Source organism: Eretmochelys imbricata, chromosome 20 (genome assembly GCF_965152235.1).
Source record: "Eretmochelys imbricata isolate rEreImb1 chromosome 20, rEreImb1.hap1, whole genome shotgun sequence".
Classification (NCBI taxonomy): Eukaryota; Metazoa; Chordata; order Testudines; family Cheloniidae; genus Eretmochelys; species Eretmochelys imbricata.
The window spans coordinates 361,196-376,602 of NC_135591.1; the positions used below are offsets into that span (position 1 = coordinate 361,196).

The 15,407-nt window shown below is 41.1% G+C and overlaps 1 protein-coding gene across 4 annotated transcripts in view; it reads right to left on the minus strand.

The window, feature by feature from the left end:
• Positions 1-497: 497 nt before the first annotated feature.
• The window catches only part of LIMA1 (LIM domain and actin binding 1), a 39,781-nt gene continuing 24,871 nt past the window's right edge, over positions 498-15,407 (minus strand). For all 4 annotated transcript variants that reach the window (XM_077838668.1, XM_077838669.1, XM_077838667.1 and 1 more), the window contains 6 exons: positions 15,055-15,209; positions 12,286-12,393; positions 10,033-10,090; positions 8,060-8,175; positions 3,302-3,435; positions 498-2,804 (listed from right to left, as the gene is read on the minus strand). In XM_077838668.1, the coding sequence (XP_077694794.1) occupies positions 1,781-2,804; positions 3,302-3,435; positions 8,060-8,175; positions 10,033-10,090; positions 12,286-12,393; positions 15,055-15,209 (1,595 nt within the window). In that variant the 3' untranslated portion in view covers positions 498-1,780. The remainder of the gene's footprint in view (positions 2,805-3,301; positions 3,436-8,059; positions 8,176-10,032; positions 10,091-12,285; positions 12,394-15,054; positions 15,210-15,407) is intronic.

A 15,407-nucleotide genomic window follows, 5' to 3' on the forward strand; every position in this document is an offset into this window, starting at 1 on the left:
CTTGATTATCATATACATTGTAAAGAGAGTGGTCACTTTGGATGAGCTATTACCAGCAGGAGAGTGAGTTTGTGTGGGGGGGGCGGAGGGTGAGAAAACCTGGATTTGTGCTGGAAATGGCCCAACTTGATTATCATACACATTGTAAGGAGAGTGATCACTTTAGATAAGCTATTGCCAACAGGAGAGTGGGGTGGGGGGAGGTATTTTTTCATGCTTTGTGTGTATAAAAGATCTTCTACACTTTCCACAGTATGCATCCGATGAAGTGAGCTGTAGCTCACGAAAGCTTATGCTCAAATAAATTGGTTAGTCTCTAAGGTGCCACAAGTACTCCTTTTCTTTTTGCGAATACAGACTAACACGGCTGTTACTCTGAAACCTGTCATTATGAAGACTTCAACTCTCCAGCAACTCATCCTTCTCAACCAAGGTCATTTTATATACTGACCTATTGCAGTTAAAACAAAAACATGAATTAGGCTTCAGTCTTAGAGTTCAAAGTAAATGACAAAGCTTTATTGAATAAAAATGTTTCATACTTAGCAAGATTGGAAGAAAGTAGAATATTTTACACCTCTATAAAAATATAGTTGACTAATTCTCAAGTGAATACAGTACAGAAAATAAACTACTATAGGAATAAACCCTTCCCCCATTCAAATTATTATTTGTAAAATAAATCCTGTCAAATTTAAAAATGTACTAAAAGCTTTGCTAGAAACCAGTCCCAAGAAAGAATCCCACTGTTTGTCTAGTTCTCTTAGAGTTTGTATGTGCAAGTCTCACAGTTGTAACTATTAAAAAAGATCTCTGGCAGTTTGGTACAAGTAGGGTTTAATAACTGTCAAAAGGCCTTACAAAAGTTATTTGCAGTTTTAAGTGAATCAGAAGAGGGAATAAAATCTAAAAGTAGAAAAAAAAGTCACCTCAGAAAATGCACATGGAACGCAAGAGTATTGCCCTGCAGACTCTTGTGAAAGGGGTGGCTTGTCTTCAAGAGTACCATCAGTCATCATTGGGTTTGATCCGCACTACTATTCCAGCAAGGGGCACACTGGTGCATTAGCCAGCCAGAGGGCTGTACTACCTCTTAATTCCAGTTTAGAATTAGTCGTGTATACAGGAGAGCAGAGTGCAAAGTAAGAAGTTTTCCGCTCATCAAGAGCAAGCAAATAAAAGGAATTACATTGCATTCTGAGTACTTAATATATTTTAGTTGCTAGATACGAAGCACAAAGACAATTAGCGTTTTCATGAGGAAAACATCCCAGCTGTGCCCTTTACACGTATTAAAGTGCATTCAGTCACCATTTTTGAAGCAGGCCTTCAAGTCCCTTTGGAATTGGTCCCTAAGCTCTGCAGTAGCATTCATAGTGGTAATAATAGTGTATTACAGAAAGTGTTTAATACCACCTTTGGGAGTACAGTGGAATCCTGCAAACTACTGTTACTGGAATAAGTGCCAAAACACAAAAAGGATAAAATACAGCAATGACCAGGGTATAGAATAGAGCTGTGTTCTCATGCTGTAAATTGTGATTACCTGATGTAGGAACAGCTGTCCCACACCAAGGGATCAGATGTTTCCATACAGCTAGATATGATCTTTGCAGGTTTCTAGTGTACTTTTCTACCTCATATCTGTACATTCTATTGTTCCCTAATGTGTCAATGTGCAGTATAGCATCACTTTTACAGAGGGCAACTGCTTGTTAAAAGCTAATACACCAATTTAAGGCCCAGCACCTTGCAGCAAGTTTTCTAGTGAAAGACCAATTTATTCTTCATCTTCATCCTCTTCCTCATAGTAACGATTCCTCTTGATCTGTTCTTCCACAGACAAATCTTCCACATCTTCACCTTCCCAGAACACATCATCTTTGGATTTGCTGTTCTGGCTAGGGGATAATTCCTTAGCAGTGACCACGTTCGATAAGCTGATACGTTTAGGAGAGTTGGAGTCAAATATTTCTTCATTTGGAGATGGCTGCTGCACTGTGGCATTTTCTTCATCATCTGTCTCCATACCCACCTGACCATTCTGTATCCAGTTTTCTTCCCTGTCTGCCTTGACATCAGGTACTTCCCTTCCTCTTTCTTCCTCCAGTTCTTTATTCTTTTCTTGAGTGTTCTGGATGTTCCCATTCTCAGCTTTTTTTCCCTTTTGCTTTCTTTCCATCACTGCCTCCCTCTCTAGTTCTTCACTTGGTTTGAACATGACCCTGTCTGCTTTGGAAGGAGAAGATACGTTCTCTGTTTTATGGCCCTTAACAGACATTGTTCTAAATGAGGCTGCTACTGTAAATGGACGACTTCTTTCCTTCAGTGAGGATGTTCTTCGTAGTTTTCTGAGATCCAGGTCCACATCCTCCTGCACATCTGGCTTTGACACCTCATCTTCTGGGGGCCACTTTGGCTTAAATACTTTGATACCCTCTTCCAATGCACTTCCTTGACTACCTAGCTCTGATGGAGGTGGCCATGCAATCCTCAGTTTTTTTGTTTCTGCTGGTTTCTCTTCCCTTCCAGGCAAAGCTGAAACTTTTGCTTCCATGCTAGCTGCAAGAACTCCCACCTTTGCAATTGGGGCATCCTCTACTCCTGGACTTTGAGGGCCTTCTATTGTATTTTCAGTGTGGGCAGATTTCTCCAGGGACTCTTCGTTCTCAGTTTTGCTTACCCATAGTTCCTTGTGCTGTTTGTGCCCAAAACCTTCATCATAGTTGCCTTTGGATTTAAAGAGCTGATTGAAGTGAGGCTTGCAATAAATATTCCCACGTAGAGATGCATATGTTCCAAGACTGTTCAAGAAAACAAAACGTTAGCACTCCACATGTCTCTCAATCAGTTGCAGATTAAGGCCCTAATTTTAGCTAGGTCACTGAAAAACTTGGCATTAAACAGCTCTTCAAAGTTTTTAGAAAAGCAAGTTTTACAGTGTGTTGACCTGGTGTCACCAGAGGGAAGGTCCTACCCAATATAAAAAGGCATTTTTATGGGTTTTCCTCTTAAGTGCTTAAAGATCTTTACAGCAGGTAGGAATTATCTCCATTTTACAGATAGGAAAACTAGTATAGAAAATTCAAGTGACATGTCTAAGGTCATGTAGCAAGTTAGCAGCAGAGCTGGGAGTACAACCTGACTCCCAGGCCCTTGCTCAATCAACTAGACTACACTGCCTTCCTCACAGACGAATATTTGCACATATTCCGTATTCCGCTTCCTGTTATATTTTAGGAAGGTTGAATTTCCTTCTAAAAGACTGACACTAATATACCTCACCCTCAGCACAGATTACCTGAGTTTGCTATTGCAATGTGAACAGCGGAAGCAGCTGACATGAAACACCTGCTGGTTGGCAAAGAGACGTTCCATTGGGTACACTGTCTTCTGACATGCAACACAGGTTTCCTTCACTGGCAGCTGAAACTTCTAAGGGAAGAAAAGAAGGCTTCTTAACTGGACAAGAACTAGTGGGTGAGGAGACTTGACTTGGGTTTTGTCCAAGACTTCCAGAGTTCTCAAACAACTTACTTAATATTTAATAATTAGCAGCTCTGAAGGTAGTTCCTAGAGTGACCCCCTGTATCCTAGTTGAGTGAAGCAGACCTATTACAGGCTCATTGCCTTGGTTTGATAGCAAGAGCCTATCCTGCATTCTCCCTCTCTGCTCCCTTATCACCTAAACCTCTGAGATAAAACAATAGTCAAGAATGGACAGTGGAAGTGTTAAAATTCTCACATGGGTCATAAAGAAAGCTCTGTCAAGCCATTCCCAAGAGACTGAGTACATCTACACTGAAACCGAACACCTGCAACTGGCCTGGGTCAGCTGACTTGGGCTCAAGGGCTATAAATTTTTATAGTGTAGACATTCAGGTTCAGACTGGAGTCCAAGCTTTGGGACCTCGTGAGAGGGGAAAGGTCCCAAAGCCTGGGCTCCTGCTTGAGCCCAAATGCCTACACGGAAATGTTACAGCTCTGTAGCCTGAGCCCTGCAAGCTAGAGTCAGCTGACATAGGCCAGCCACAGGTGTTTAATGGCAGTGTAAATCATACCTTCTATGTCCTGTCCTATCCTCTCTGCCTCAAGCCTGCTGATAGGGAAAGATGAGGAAGTGGGGAAAATACAAAAGGGGATAAGTTTAAAAGAAACAGTGGGATGAACAGCAATACAAGAAGCTCAGCATGGGGAACAAGTAATGAGGCAGCCAGATAAGCCGGGGGGGGGGAGGGGGGTGGAGAGAGAAGAAGAGAAGAGGATGACAGGAGGGAAACAATTTGCTCAAAGGTTTAGGCTGAGTAAGTTTTACTAAATGCTTATGGCTTTAGGAATGAAGGCGGCTCACTTAAGCAACTTTCAATACAAACTGATTAAGCCAGCAATTTATTCCTACAGCTGCTTTTAGAAAGTTAGTCTCAGTAGTTCAGGGCAGCAAGAAATGTATCTAACCCCACACGAAAAATTTCAGAGCTCTAGCAAAGGCACTAGCTACACTCAGCTTTTAGGGATTTGTAGTTTCACTAAAATTAAAGTTACATAACAGATAACTAAAGTTAACCCTGATGTTGACATACTAGTAACAGTGCATGTACTGCATAAGAGGCAACATCCCGTAAGTTAAGAAATGTCGTAAGGATAAACCCAAAACTAGTAAATATTAAGTGTCAGCATTGTGCTACTTGGGAATAACCTCAGAACATGTGTCCTGACAGCATCAGGGAGGTGATATTCTATGTCCACCAAAGAGGTCACCTGATGCTCCTTACTCCTTAACACACCTGCTAGCGGTGACTTAATATGGAAGCTTAATAAAAAGAGGAAATGGCATATTGACTATCCAGACAAAAAGCTGGCCCTTCTGGACTGACCCAATTGCAACAGCTTTTCTAGCAATAGAATAGAAAGTTACCTAGGTCCTGTGTCAAAGGGTTACAGAAAATCATATTTAGATACTGTCAACTTTGTTGCAAAGGCGTGTTCTACTATAAGTTTATTAAAAGCCTTTAAGAGAAGGATATGATGGTTAAGGAATACGGAAGCAGGAAGTGCAACATCACAGGAGACAGTTACAGGGGTTGGTGTCTAGTTTGTATTCTAAATAAAATGATGACATGGTTAAGAATTGAAGGTTATAATAGATGAGGATCAGGTTGCTGAACAGAGCCAGCTGATTTAAACTGGTTTGTCACAACTTTAATGTTGCACATAATTAGGTAGTTTGCTATATATTATTTCTAGTCTAATACACTTAGATTGTAGAGAGATGAGAACTTTAAAAATAAACTTTGATATTAGGTATTTGAAATGACACTAAGGGCCTAATCCATACTGAGAGCTTGATAAGAAACCTCAAAAAACTCCCAGAGCCTCATGTGATTTATTTATTTTTGAAAGGAAACTTCAAGGCACTGACCTTTTGCACCAATGTTCTCACCTTTGTGTGAAGAGAAAAGGAGTACTTGTGGCACCTTAGAGACTAACCAATTTATTTGAGCAAAAGCTTTCGTGAGCTACAGCTCACTTCATCGGATGCATACCGTGGAAACTGCAGAAGACTTTTTTTTTTTTTTTTTTTTTTTTTTTTTTATTTATTTTTTTATTTATTTATTTATTTATTTATTTATTTATTTATTTATTTATTTATATATATAGAGAGAGAGAGAGAGAGAGAGAGAGAGAGAGAGAGAGAGAGAGAGAGAGAGAGAGAGAGAGAGAGAGAGAGAGAGAGAGAGAGAGAGAGAGAGACACACACACACACACACACACACACACACAAGCTATATTACACAATAACTATTACACACACCAGCAGGAGAGTGAGTTTGTGTGTGTGGTTTTTGGGAAAAGGAGGGGGTGTGGTGAGAAAACCTGGATTTGTGCTGGAAATGGCCCAACTTGATTATCATACGCATTGTAAGGAGAGTGATCACTTTAGATAAGCTATTACCAGCAGGAGAGTGGGGTGGGAGGAGGTATTGTTTCATGGTCTCTGTGTATATAAAGTCTTCTGCAGTTTCCACAGTATGCATCCGATGAAGTGAGCGGTAGCTCACGAAAGCTTATGCTCAAATAAATTGGTTAGTCGCTAAGGTGCCACAAGTACTCCTTTTCTTTTTGCGAATACAGACTAACACGGCTGTTACTCTGAAACCTTTGTGTGAGTGAGTCAGTGCAATCTCTAACACACGCCATTGATGTCTACTAGCCCGGACAAAGATCTACTCACCCACCCTTGCCACAAAAAGGAACAAGGCATTACTAACTTGCTTACCAATAAAAAAAGTTACCCTCCTTCCAAAGACAGCATAAGTGCAAGGCTGCACTGCATAGTGCTAGCATGTGTTATTGCAATACATGTCCCCATCTAAGAGGAGGAACTTACATGGGTATACAGTGACCCCTGTTTGTCTGCTGTAGAGATGGTTTTTGGGGTGCATAGAGAAAAATTTCCTTTCTGGGCATTACTGTACATAGCTACTACAGGAGGAGGGTGAAGCCCAGTTAATAAAAAAAAGGAGAACTGGAGAAATAGCCGAGAGTTGAGCTCACATTAGAAGGGAAGCAGAAGGCAGGAGTAGAGATTAGGAACCAGGAACAGGAAACAGAAGCTGGAAGAGAAATAGGAACCTTACATGAAATCAGCAGCATCTGGGGTGTTCTCTAAAACCTGCAGCAACAACTATTAATGAAGGCAGAGATCCGAGATCCAAGCTGGGTTTTATCATGTGAACAGGATGCAGATTCTTTTGAAATAAGCACAAAGAACCATAAACTTAAAGGATAAGTAGCTTACATATGAACACACACTGGAATACCTTCTAAATTATACAATCCTAAAGGCATTTTTGCCATCTCAAATTTTGCGCATACAGCACCTTTCAGAAGAGGTGCTCACAGCATTGTGATAAATCTTGCTATCTTCTTAAATAAAAGAAGTATTATACCTACCCCTCTTTTACAGATGGGGAAAAAAATGCAGAGTGGTGAAGTGATGTGCCCAAGAGTAACATAGGAGTCTGTGGCAGAGCAGAGGTAAGACTTCCTATTTGAGATAGCACGTGTGAAGAGGATGCACCTCACATCACATTACTGAGATATCACTGAAGTGCCTATCTCATAGTATCTGCGTGCCTCGAAGTGAGAAAATGATCCCTATCCAAAAATTCTCCATTGCTTCCTCAGCTACGGTTATATTGGGGTTGTTCTTGCCTGTTTATATCCCAGAAAGTCACGAGCAGGTCTACAGCCATCACTACTGAAGAAAGTATTGGCTAAAGAGAGGAGTAGTGTACTGGGCTCTAAAGGTGATAAAACTTGGACTCATCCTGATCTCCAATGGAAGGGAATTTCACATCTAAGGGCTTGCCTCTGAGAATGCCAGGACTCCAGCTCCGAGGAGTTGTACACTGAGATCCCTCAACTATGAATACCTACTTGATTGCAGCTGCTATCATGGTTGAGGAGAGGAAGGCAGACAGCCAGGCCCCAGGGTGGGCTTTAAAGATTAGCATCAGGACCTAGATGAAAATCTCTAGGAACTCTGACGTAAGAAAAGCCCAGAGCTTGTCAATGCAAGACCTGAGTACAGAAGTCTGGATGTAGAACTTCTCCTCCCATCAAGAAGCAAATTAGTAGTCCCTTACTGTCACTGGAACAGCGCCCCTTTAACAGTATGGCAGCTATCAGCAGGCAACTCACAAACTCCATCTTTGAAGAACTAAATTACAATTGTGTTGAGATGCTTTTCCATTCAGAACTCAAAACCCTGTGCCGAGCACTGGGCAAAGTTCCTTTATACCAGTCTCTTTTCTGTCAGGAGTTAGTTCCAGCATGAGTTTTTTGAGAAGATGTCAAAATAAAGACTTCACCATAGAGCAAAGCTGTGAGTTTAAGAGCTCTCTGCTGAAGAAAGTTTGGATATCGGTGGATCAATAGCATAAAATCCCCTGGGAGTGCAAACACAGATTCATAGGCTGGATTGAGTCTGTGTTACAATCAGATTTACTTAAGTATTAACTGTTGCTAGTGCTTAGGAAATAAATAGCTCTTGTACCTTTACTACTTTTGGTGGAGAGGGGTCAGTCTGGTTGGCTGGTTTGGAATTAGAGCTCTGCTGTTTCGCATAGACACGTCTCTTGGCTTCAGTCTCACTCTGCGAGTTTAGTTCAACTGGGAGGGGAAGGAAAGGTCTGTTAAACTCATTTTTAAAAACCACGAGAAACTCCTAGGAAGTTCAGTCTGATAAGACCATGTAGCAGTTTTGTCAGAGAAAGGCTTAAAGGTCTATCTGTTCCTAAACATGTATGACTAAACCATTAGTGCCAGAGCAAGCAAATATATTTACTCATCTTTTTCCTGCACCAAAATTACCAAATGATTGAGTGGCTGTGCTGAGGAAATGAGATAGGTGCCAGCTTCTCAGTATGCACTAACTGAGTTTCTGGGAAAATATGGCTCCAGTTTAATAAATATGTTAAGCACATGCCTAAAGTTAAGCTTGAAGTCAATGGGCTATAAACATGTGCTTAAGTACCTTTGGAAGGCACTTTAGTCAACAAATATATTAGAAGTAGCTGATTGTAGCCAACAGATTAGCCACTGTTTGGCACTGGAACACTAGGTCCAAATGGTGGGAGAACTGCACTGCTGGGGTTAAATTTAAACCCTTTATAAAGCAAGCATTAAAGCAGTCTCAGTACTACAGTTACAAACCAGTTTATAAATCTGAAAAAAATTCCCAGATCTTGAGCTTGAGCACAAGATTTTTATTGGAAAAATCCTAAGAATCTGAAGGGGTTGCAAGTGTTCAAATAGGATTGTTATTTGGAATACAGTAATCTTTACAAACATTTTAAACAACCACAGAGTCCCAATTTTATTCAAATTTTATGAATAAGATCTGTTTCTTTTGGGCTATCATATGACAAGTTTCATAATCATACTGGAATGGTTTTTCTCTTGACTGCAGGAAAAAAAATATGAGTCAACAGTGTGCCCTTGTTGCCAAGAAGGCCAATGGCATTTAGGGATGTATAAGTAGGGGCATAGCCAGCAGATCGAGGGACGTGATCGTCCCCCTCTATTCGACATTGGTGAGGCCTCATCTGGAATAGTGTGTCCAGTTTTGGGCCCTACACTACAAGAAGGATGTGGAAAAACTGGAGAGTCCAGTGAAGGGCAACAAAAATGATTAGGGGTCTGGAACACATGACTTATGAGGAGAGGCTGAGGGAACTGGGATTGTTTAGTCTGCAGAAGAGAAGAATGAGGGGGGATTTGATAGCTGCTTTCAACTACCTGAGAGGTGGTTCCAAAGAGGATGATTCTAGAATATCCTCAGTGGTAGAAAATGACAGGACAAGGAGTAATGGTCTCAAGTTGCAGTGGGAGAGGTTTAAGTTGGATATTAGGAAAAACTTTTTCACTAGGAGGGTGGTGAAACACTGGAATGCATTACCTAGGGAGGTGGTAGAATCTCCTTCCTTAGAAGTTTTTAAGGTCAGGCTTGACAAAGCCCTGGCTGGGATGATTTAATTGGGGATTGGTCCTGCTTGGAGCAGGGGGTTGGACTAGATGACCTCCTGAGGTCCCTTCCAACCCTGATATTCTATGATAATCAGCAAATTCTACAGTCAATTTCTATACCACTGGAAATGGGAGTTTATAAGACAAGGCTGACCATTACAGGGCCATGAACAAATGTCCATTTTAACCAAACAACTGGCTTATATGTGCTACAAAATTGCAAGAAGGTGCCTAGATAATGTAAGTGGGCTTCCATTATGTGTGTTAGGATCAGAGTTCTTATGCTCAGATTGGATTTCATCTAACTTTAGCTTTATGAAGCAGTCTTGACCAGCATATACCTTCGATTAAATGGGAAGCCTGATGCTTCCTCCAGAAGCTATGGGTTCTAAGGGCAAACCGATCTTGACATAAGCATGGCATACAAGTAGATAGTGCCAACACATCCTGCCATCCACTTGCCCACTCTATATTTATTGGGCTAGGAGAATGAGTGCTTACTGGTGCCATCTTCAGAAAGATTGGAGTGGAAACCCAGACTCTTCTCACTGAAGAAAACCTGCAAAAGAAATGTTATACTGTGAACCATATGAAAGTCAGCTGGGCTCACCAGCTAACAGACTCAAAATTTAGAAATGGATAATCCCAGCATGAGTAGCAAAATAATGGGCAATTAATAGAACAATAAAACAGAAAAACCTATTTACTAGCCAGTGTCCAACCTAAGCTAAGAACTTCTCAACGATGCTAGCACTGGCTACAAAACATTTTCTCCATTTCTCACCTTCTTCAGGGTCTCCCTTGCTGCCACTTCTTGAGTAGTCAAGGATACATAGGAGCCTAAGTGACTCTTGATTTTGAAAATTTCCCCCTAAAACTACAAGCTGTGATGTAGAAGAAACATGCTTCGTCTGTCTTCTACATCATTCGTTAGAAAAGGATTGATTTACAAATTTCACTGTTTAATGCCTTCTGCTCAACTCACACATACTAATTCTCTGAAGTACAAGATTCTTTCATTAACAGAACTGTTGACACAGCCTATTATAACTTGTTTCAGGTACAGAATAATTTATTTACCAGGTGAAATGCCCAATGCAGGTTCTAGAAGGCTATTTTAACCTGGTTCTATCTATATATTAAATAAAATATAGCTTAACTATACTTAAACATTGAGGAACTAAAATGCCATAATGAGATTAACAGCAGAACTTCACTAATTCACACTAATGACTGAAAGACCCATTGCAAAGGATTGCACTTTGGAAATTAATGAGGAAGCAAACAAACAAGTCCAGATAACATACTTTGTTCATTTGACTAGTTTAATTTTAATGATACTTCCTAATAAGCATTCCACAATTTACTTTGTACTCATAACAAAGATCACTTCTAACCACTCTGTTACTGAGTCTTTGGGATGTGCAGGATGAGGGAAGCAGTGGTTTTTTGCACTTAAAGTATGAGTGTACAAGTAAGCGAGGTTCTGCTTAACATTTCTCTTTCTCCAGAAATTTCTGCCAGTTAATAGGTGTGCCCTGGACAGGGACACTAGATTTATCCTGCAGTGATGTCAAAGTGACCATCCTACTACCACACAACAGTCTATTCAATGTAGGTTCTTACACTGTGCACTTATTACACATCAAGTCAGTCACTAAAGGACTGTCTATAAATTAAAGTGACTTCACTCTAGGAGCTAGCAGAGAGAGGGTTTTATTCAAACCTTCCATTCAACAGTAGAAAGGTGAACTGAAAGAGAGAAACTGCTTTTATTTAATAGGTTTCCTTTTAAGAGGCTCCCCTTGATGGCTGCTTTCCCACCCCACAAGCAGCTAAAATGTGAAGACTTGCTCAGTTCCCAGCAAGAAGCTGAAAGCAACAGTCTGGCTGCCTGCCGAGGGAGGTCCAGAAAGGTTTAAAAGCCCCCCCAGCATTAGGCTGCCATGTGGTCAGAAAGCTTGTAATGCACAGTATTTGCATTATTATTGTTTGGCTACTTTTATTCCCTTCTGCCATCCCCCAATTTAAGTCACAGATGCCCCGAGACTTTGTTTTGTTGTGTGAATAAGGGGACAGTAATAATATGTTTATTTTAAAACTAAGTTTAAACAGTAGGAACAAAAAAGCTAATCAGGTTGCCAGTTACATTAACCAAGATCTGGCAACTCTGCGGCAGTGACCTACTTTCAATTCATTGTCACCCAGTACTTTGCACTTACACATCTTCTCTCATCTGAGGCTCCCCAAGCACCTTACCAGAAATTTAACACCTGCAAGGTGTTTTCCACCCATTTTACAGATGGGGAAAATGGCACAGAAGAGTATAGTGGCTTGCCCAAAGGTCACTCAGGGAATGGCAGAGTCAGAAATAAGACTCAGGAGGCTCCACTTCTTCCTCCCATGTTCTTAATATGCCATCATGATGAAATTCAAGGATTCTGCCACACCAAGAACATTCACCATATCCTGACAGACTACAAGTGCAACCCCCTCTAGATAAAGTTATAAAAAATAGCTAGATATTCTGCATACAAAAGGACTTTTTATTTTGATTCTTATAAATTAAGATTTCTCTTGCCTGTTTGTAATTACTATCCTAAATTCTGATCATCTCAAAATCATGAGTCCCACAGCATGCAGATAATTTGTATCAGCCAATACAGCTCAATTTCCAGACGCCTGTTGTATGTCCTCAAGCAGTTCCATTTCAAGGAGAGTTCTTGATCCTCAATCAATATGAGCGCATCTTACCTTATCCCCATCCTGATGGGAAATGGAGTCCTCAGGACTTGGAGGCACATTCTCCTTCTGCTCAGATTTGTAACTCTTGATTTCACTGTCACTGGCTTGAATCTCATTCTATAGAACAAAGGAATTGAGTGTTGACATTCTTTTTCCCTTAAAGTGAAAGAGCTTTCTATGTGTCTTCTTAAAGAAGTCTTGTGAATACTATGTCCTGTAACACACAGCTGATGACTAAAGAGAAGAGGACAAAGAAGTCTACAAATATTTGATGGGTGAAATACACCAAGGAGGGAGAGGAAATACAGGATAAAGGGAGTATAACTTTTATTCCATGCCATCATCACAGTATCAAAAATACCTTTCCATCCAGAACCAACCAATTTTTTCGTTAAAACCAACTTTTCTTTCTTGTTGTCACTCCGAATAATTCCACACCTTCCCTTACCTGAAATGCTGCCCCCATGTTTTATTTTATTTAGGTCATAAGCACTTCAGGGCAAGGAACATGCATTATTCTCTAATGCTCTATGAAAGTGAGTTCTACCCTAGCTTCAATACATGTCCCTTCCAACCCTGATATTCTATGATATGCTAGTACTTATCTTTTTGAACCTCAGTGTTTAATATGACAGGTCTTTAAATATAATAAGTAATAAGTATTCCTTGCAGTGTTCTGAAGGGATTATGCTATCACACTTACAGCAGAAGAAAACACAGCATACTTCGGGCATGTCTACACTGGCATGTTACAGCGCTGCAACTTTCTCACTCAGGGATGTGAAAAAACACCCCGCTGAGCACAGCAAGTTTCAGCGCTGTAAAGTGCCAGTAGAGAGAGTGCACCAGTGCTGGGAGCTGCACCCCTCGTGGAGGTGTTTTAAGGGTGCTGGGAAAGCTCTCTCCCAGCCCTCTGCTGTGACTGCACAAGCCACGTTAAAGTGCTGCTGCGGCTGTGCTTTAACGTTGCCAGTGTAGACAAGCCCTTCGTCCTGAGCAGGTGCTGTCTACACAAGAGAACTCTCAAAAGAGTTCTCTCTCCAAAAAGGTTAATAGTTCTGTTATAGAGCATATATGGGCCTGGGCCTGGACCTTGCTTTAAGATTTTACTGGTATTTCAGCTGGATACATACCAGTAAAAGTAGGATGAAGTAGGAAAGTACAAATTGCACACTTCCACACCAGCAAGATCCACTGTGCCCCCTGACAGTGGGGGGTACAAGGAATTCATAGGGGGAGGATAGCTCTCAATGATTCTGCCAAGGAATAAGAGCCATAGCTTCCACTGGCTTACTTGAAAACTACTGCAAACATTGTATGCATCTGATGAAGTGAGCTGTAGCTCACGAAAGCTTATGCTCAAATAAATTAGTTAGTCTCTAAGGTGCCACAAGTCCTCCTTTTCTTATTGCTGTAGCTGTAGCCATTTGCATCCACATTTAGCTACAATCAGTGTTAAGAGGCCACGATAGAATCCTGCTGGGAGTGACTGAGGGTGATAATCTATATAGCACAGGCTCAGCCTGCAGGGGCATTCAAAGAAGCTCTGCTCACAATGGGACACCAAGCCAGGCTATTGTTCCAGCTGGTGTGGTTTGGACTTCACTGTGAACAAAACCTAAAGGAGCCCACTTGTTAAACTGGTTGGCTGCTGGCTTCTTGGGAATGGTTTAGTCAGTGAACTCGAGCCTTCTCCGTTACAAACTGGAAAAGGCAATTTAGCAAACTGAATGTAACACAGGGAAGCATGATCTAAAATCTGCTATTAGCAGTTAAGCAGATTTGTTACATTGGCTGCAATTATTTTCAGCTCATGCCGTTAAGTTTACTTCAATTACTGCCCAAGGGCTTGAGAATTAGACCCACACTGCATATGGCAGAGAGAAATCCCTTCAGCTTGGGCCGGGGTGTTCCAGCAGCAAGATTCAAAATGCATCTCTAGATATAGACACTTCTAAGAACCACAAGCACTTCCCAAGTTTAACTTGGAGACTCTTCAACACTGGGGGCCAAAGTCAGACTAGTTTTTCTACCTAGAATATGGTCATCCACTTGGAATGTATGGCTAGAAAGGACACAAGATCAACAAAAGCCTCTAACATTTAAAAAAAGCTGATGGTTCCAATTGACAGTTCCTTAGATTCTTGATGTTTCTTTAGCTACAATGCAGTAGCTTCTCATTTCCTGTTCAGCTATCTGGCCAATGAGGACAGCTCAGATCTTTGTAATAGCACAGGTAAGAAAAAACAGACTGAGTTCATACGAATAGATGAGAAAAGGGATGTGAAGAAGAATGGTTGCAAAGGGGAAGATGGCTGGTTATAAAGCACAGGACAGAGTATCAGGAGATCTGAACTCTATTGTATCACCTTGGGTAAGTCACTTCATCTCACTGTGCCTCACTTTCCCCTAAACCACAGGGGGGTCATAAGATTACATTTCATTAATGTTTTTAAAGCATGCAGAGATCCTCAGATACAGAGTGCTACAGACATGCAGAAAAAGAAAAGATGCCAGTTGCATTTCCAAGGAAGGTATGCAGACAAAAAGTATCAAGATTATTTCAGGAAGAGGCAAGTACAGATCTCTTGCTGCAGTTCTCAATTCTTCAGAGCAGAAGACAGCTTTTAATTCCAAGTGAGACAATGAATACTCTGTTCTCATCGAACATGAGAACATTACATTTTAATAGCCTAGTTTCCATCAGAACCATTTACTGGCCTCAGGGCTACACTAATATGACACCCGCTACTTCACAGATAGAACAGACAGACGCACCATGTGGCCTGTGGAGCTGCCTTGCTTGGAAACAGCTGCCTGGTATTTTGCCATTCTATCCTTTATTGAAGTTTCTGTTAGGGGAGGCATCTCCAGGTTTCTTCTAGTCTCTGGCTTGTCTGGGCTGAATGTTGGAGAGCTACACACCAGGTGATCTGGAACAAGGAGGTTATATGGTTAGAGTAACCTTATAAGTGAAGCACTGAACAGTAAAATCTTCCGTTCAAAGAGATTCAGGTCTTTTTGTCCTCCACTCTCAAAACACACGGGAATCCCAAACTTGAGAGATGTTCTATCCCATGGCTTATGCTATACCAGGGGGACCAGTCTACCCCAGCAAATACAACTGAATG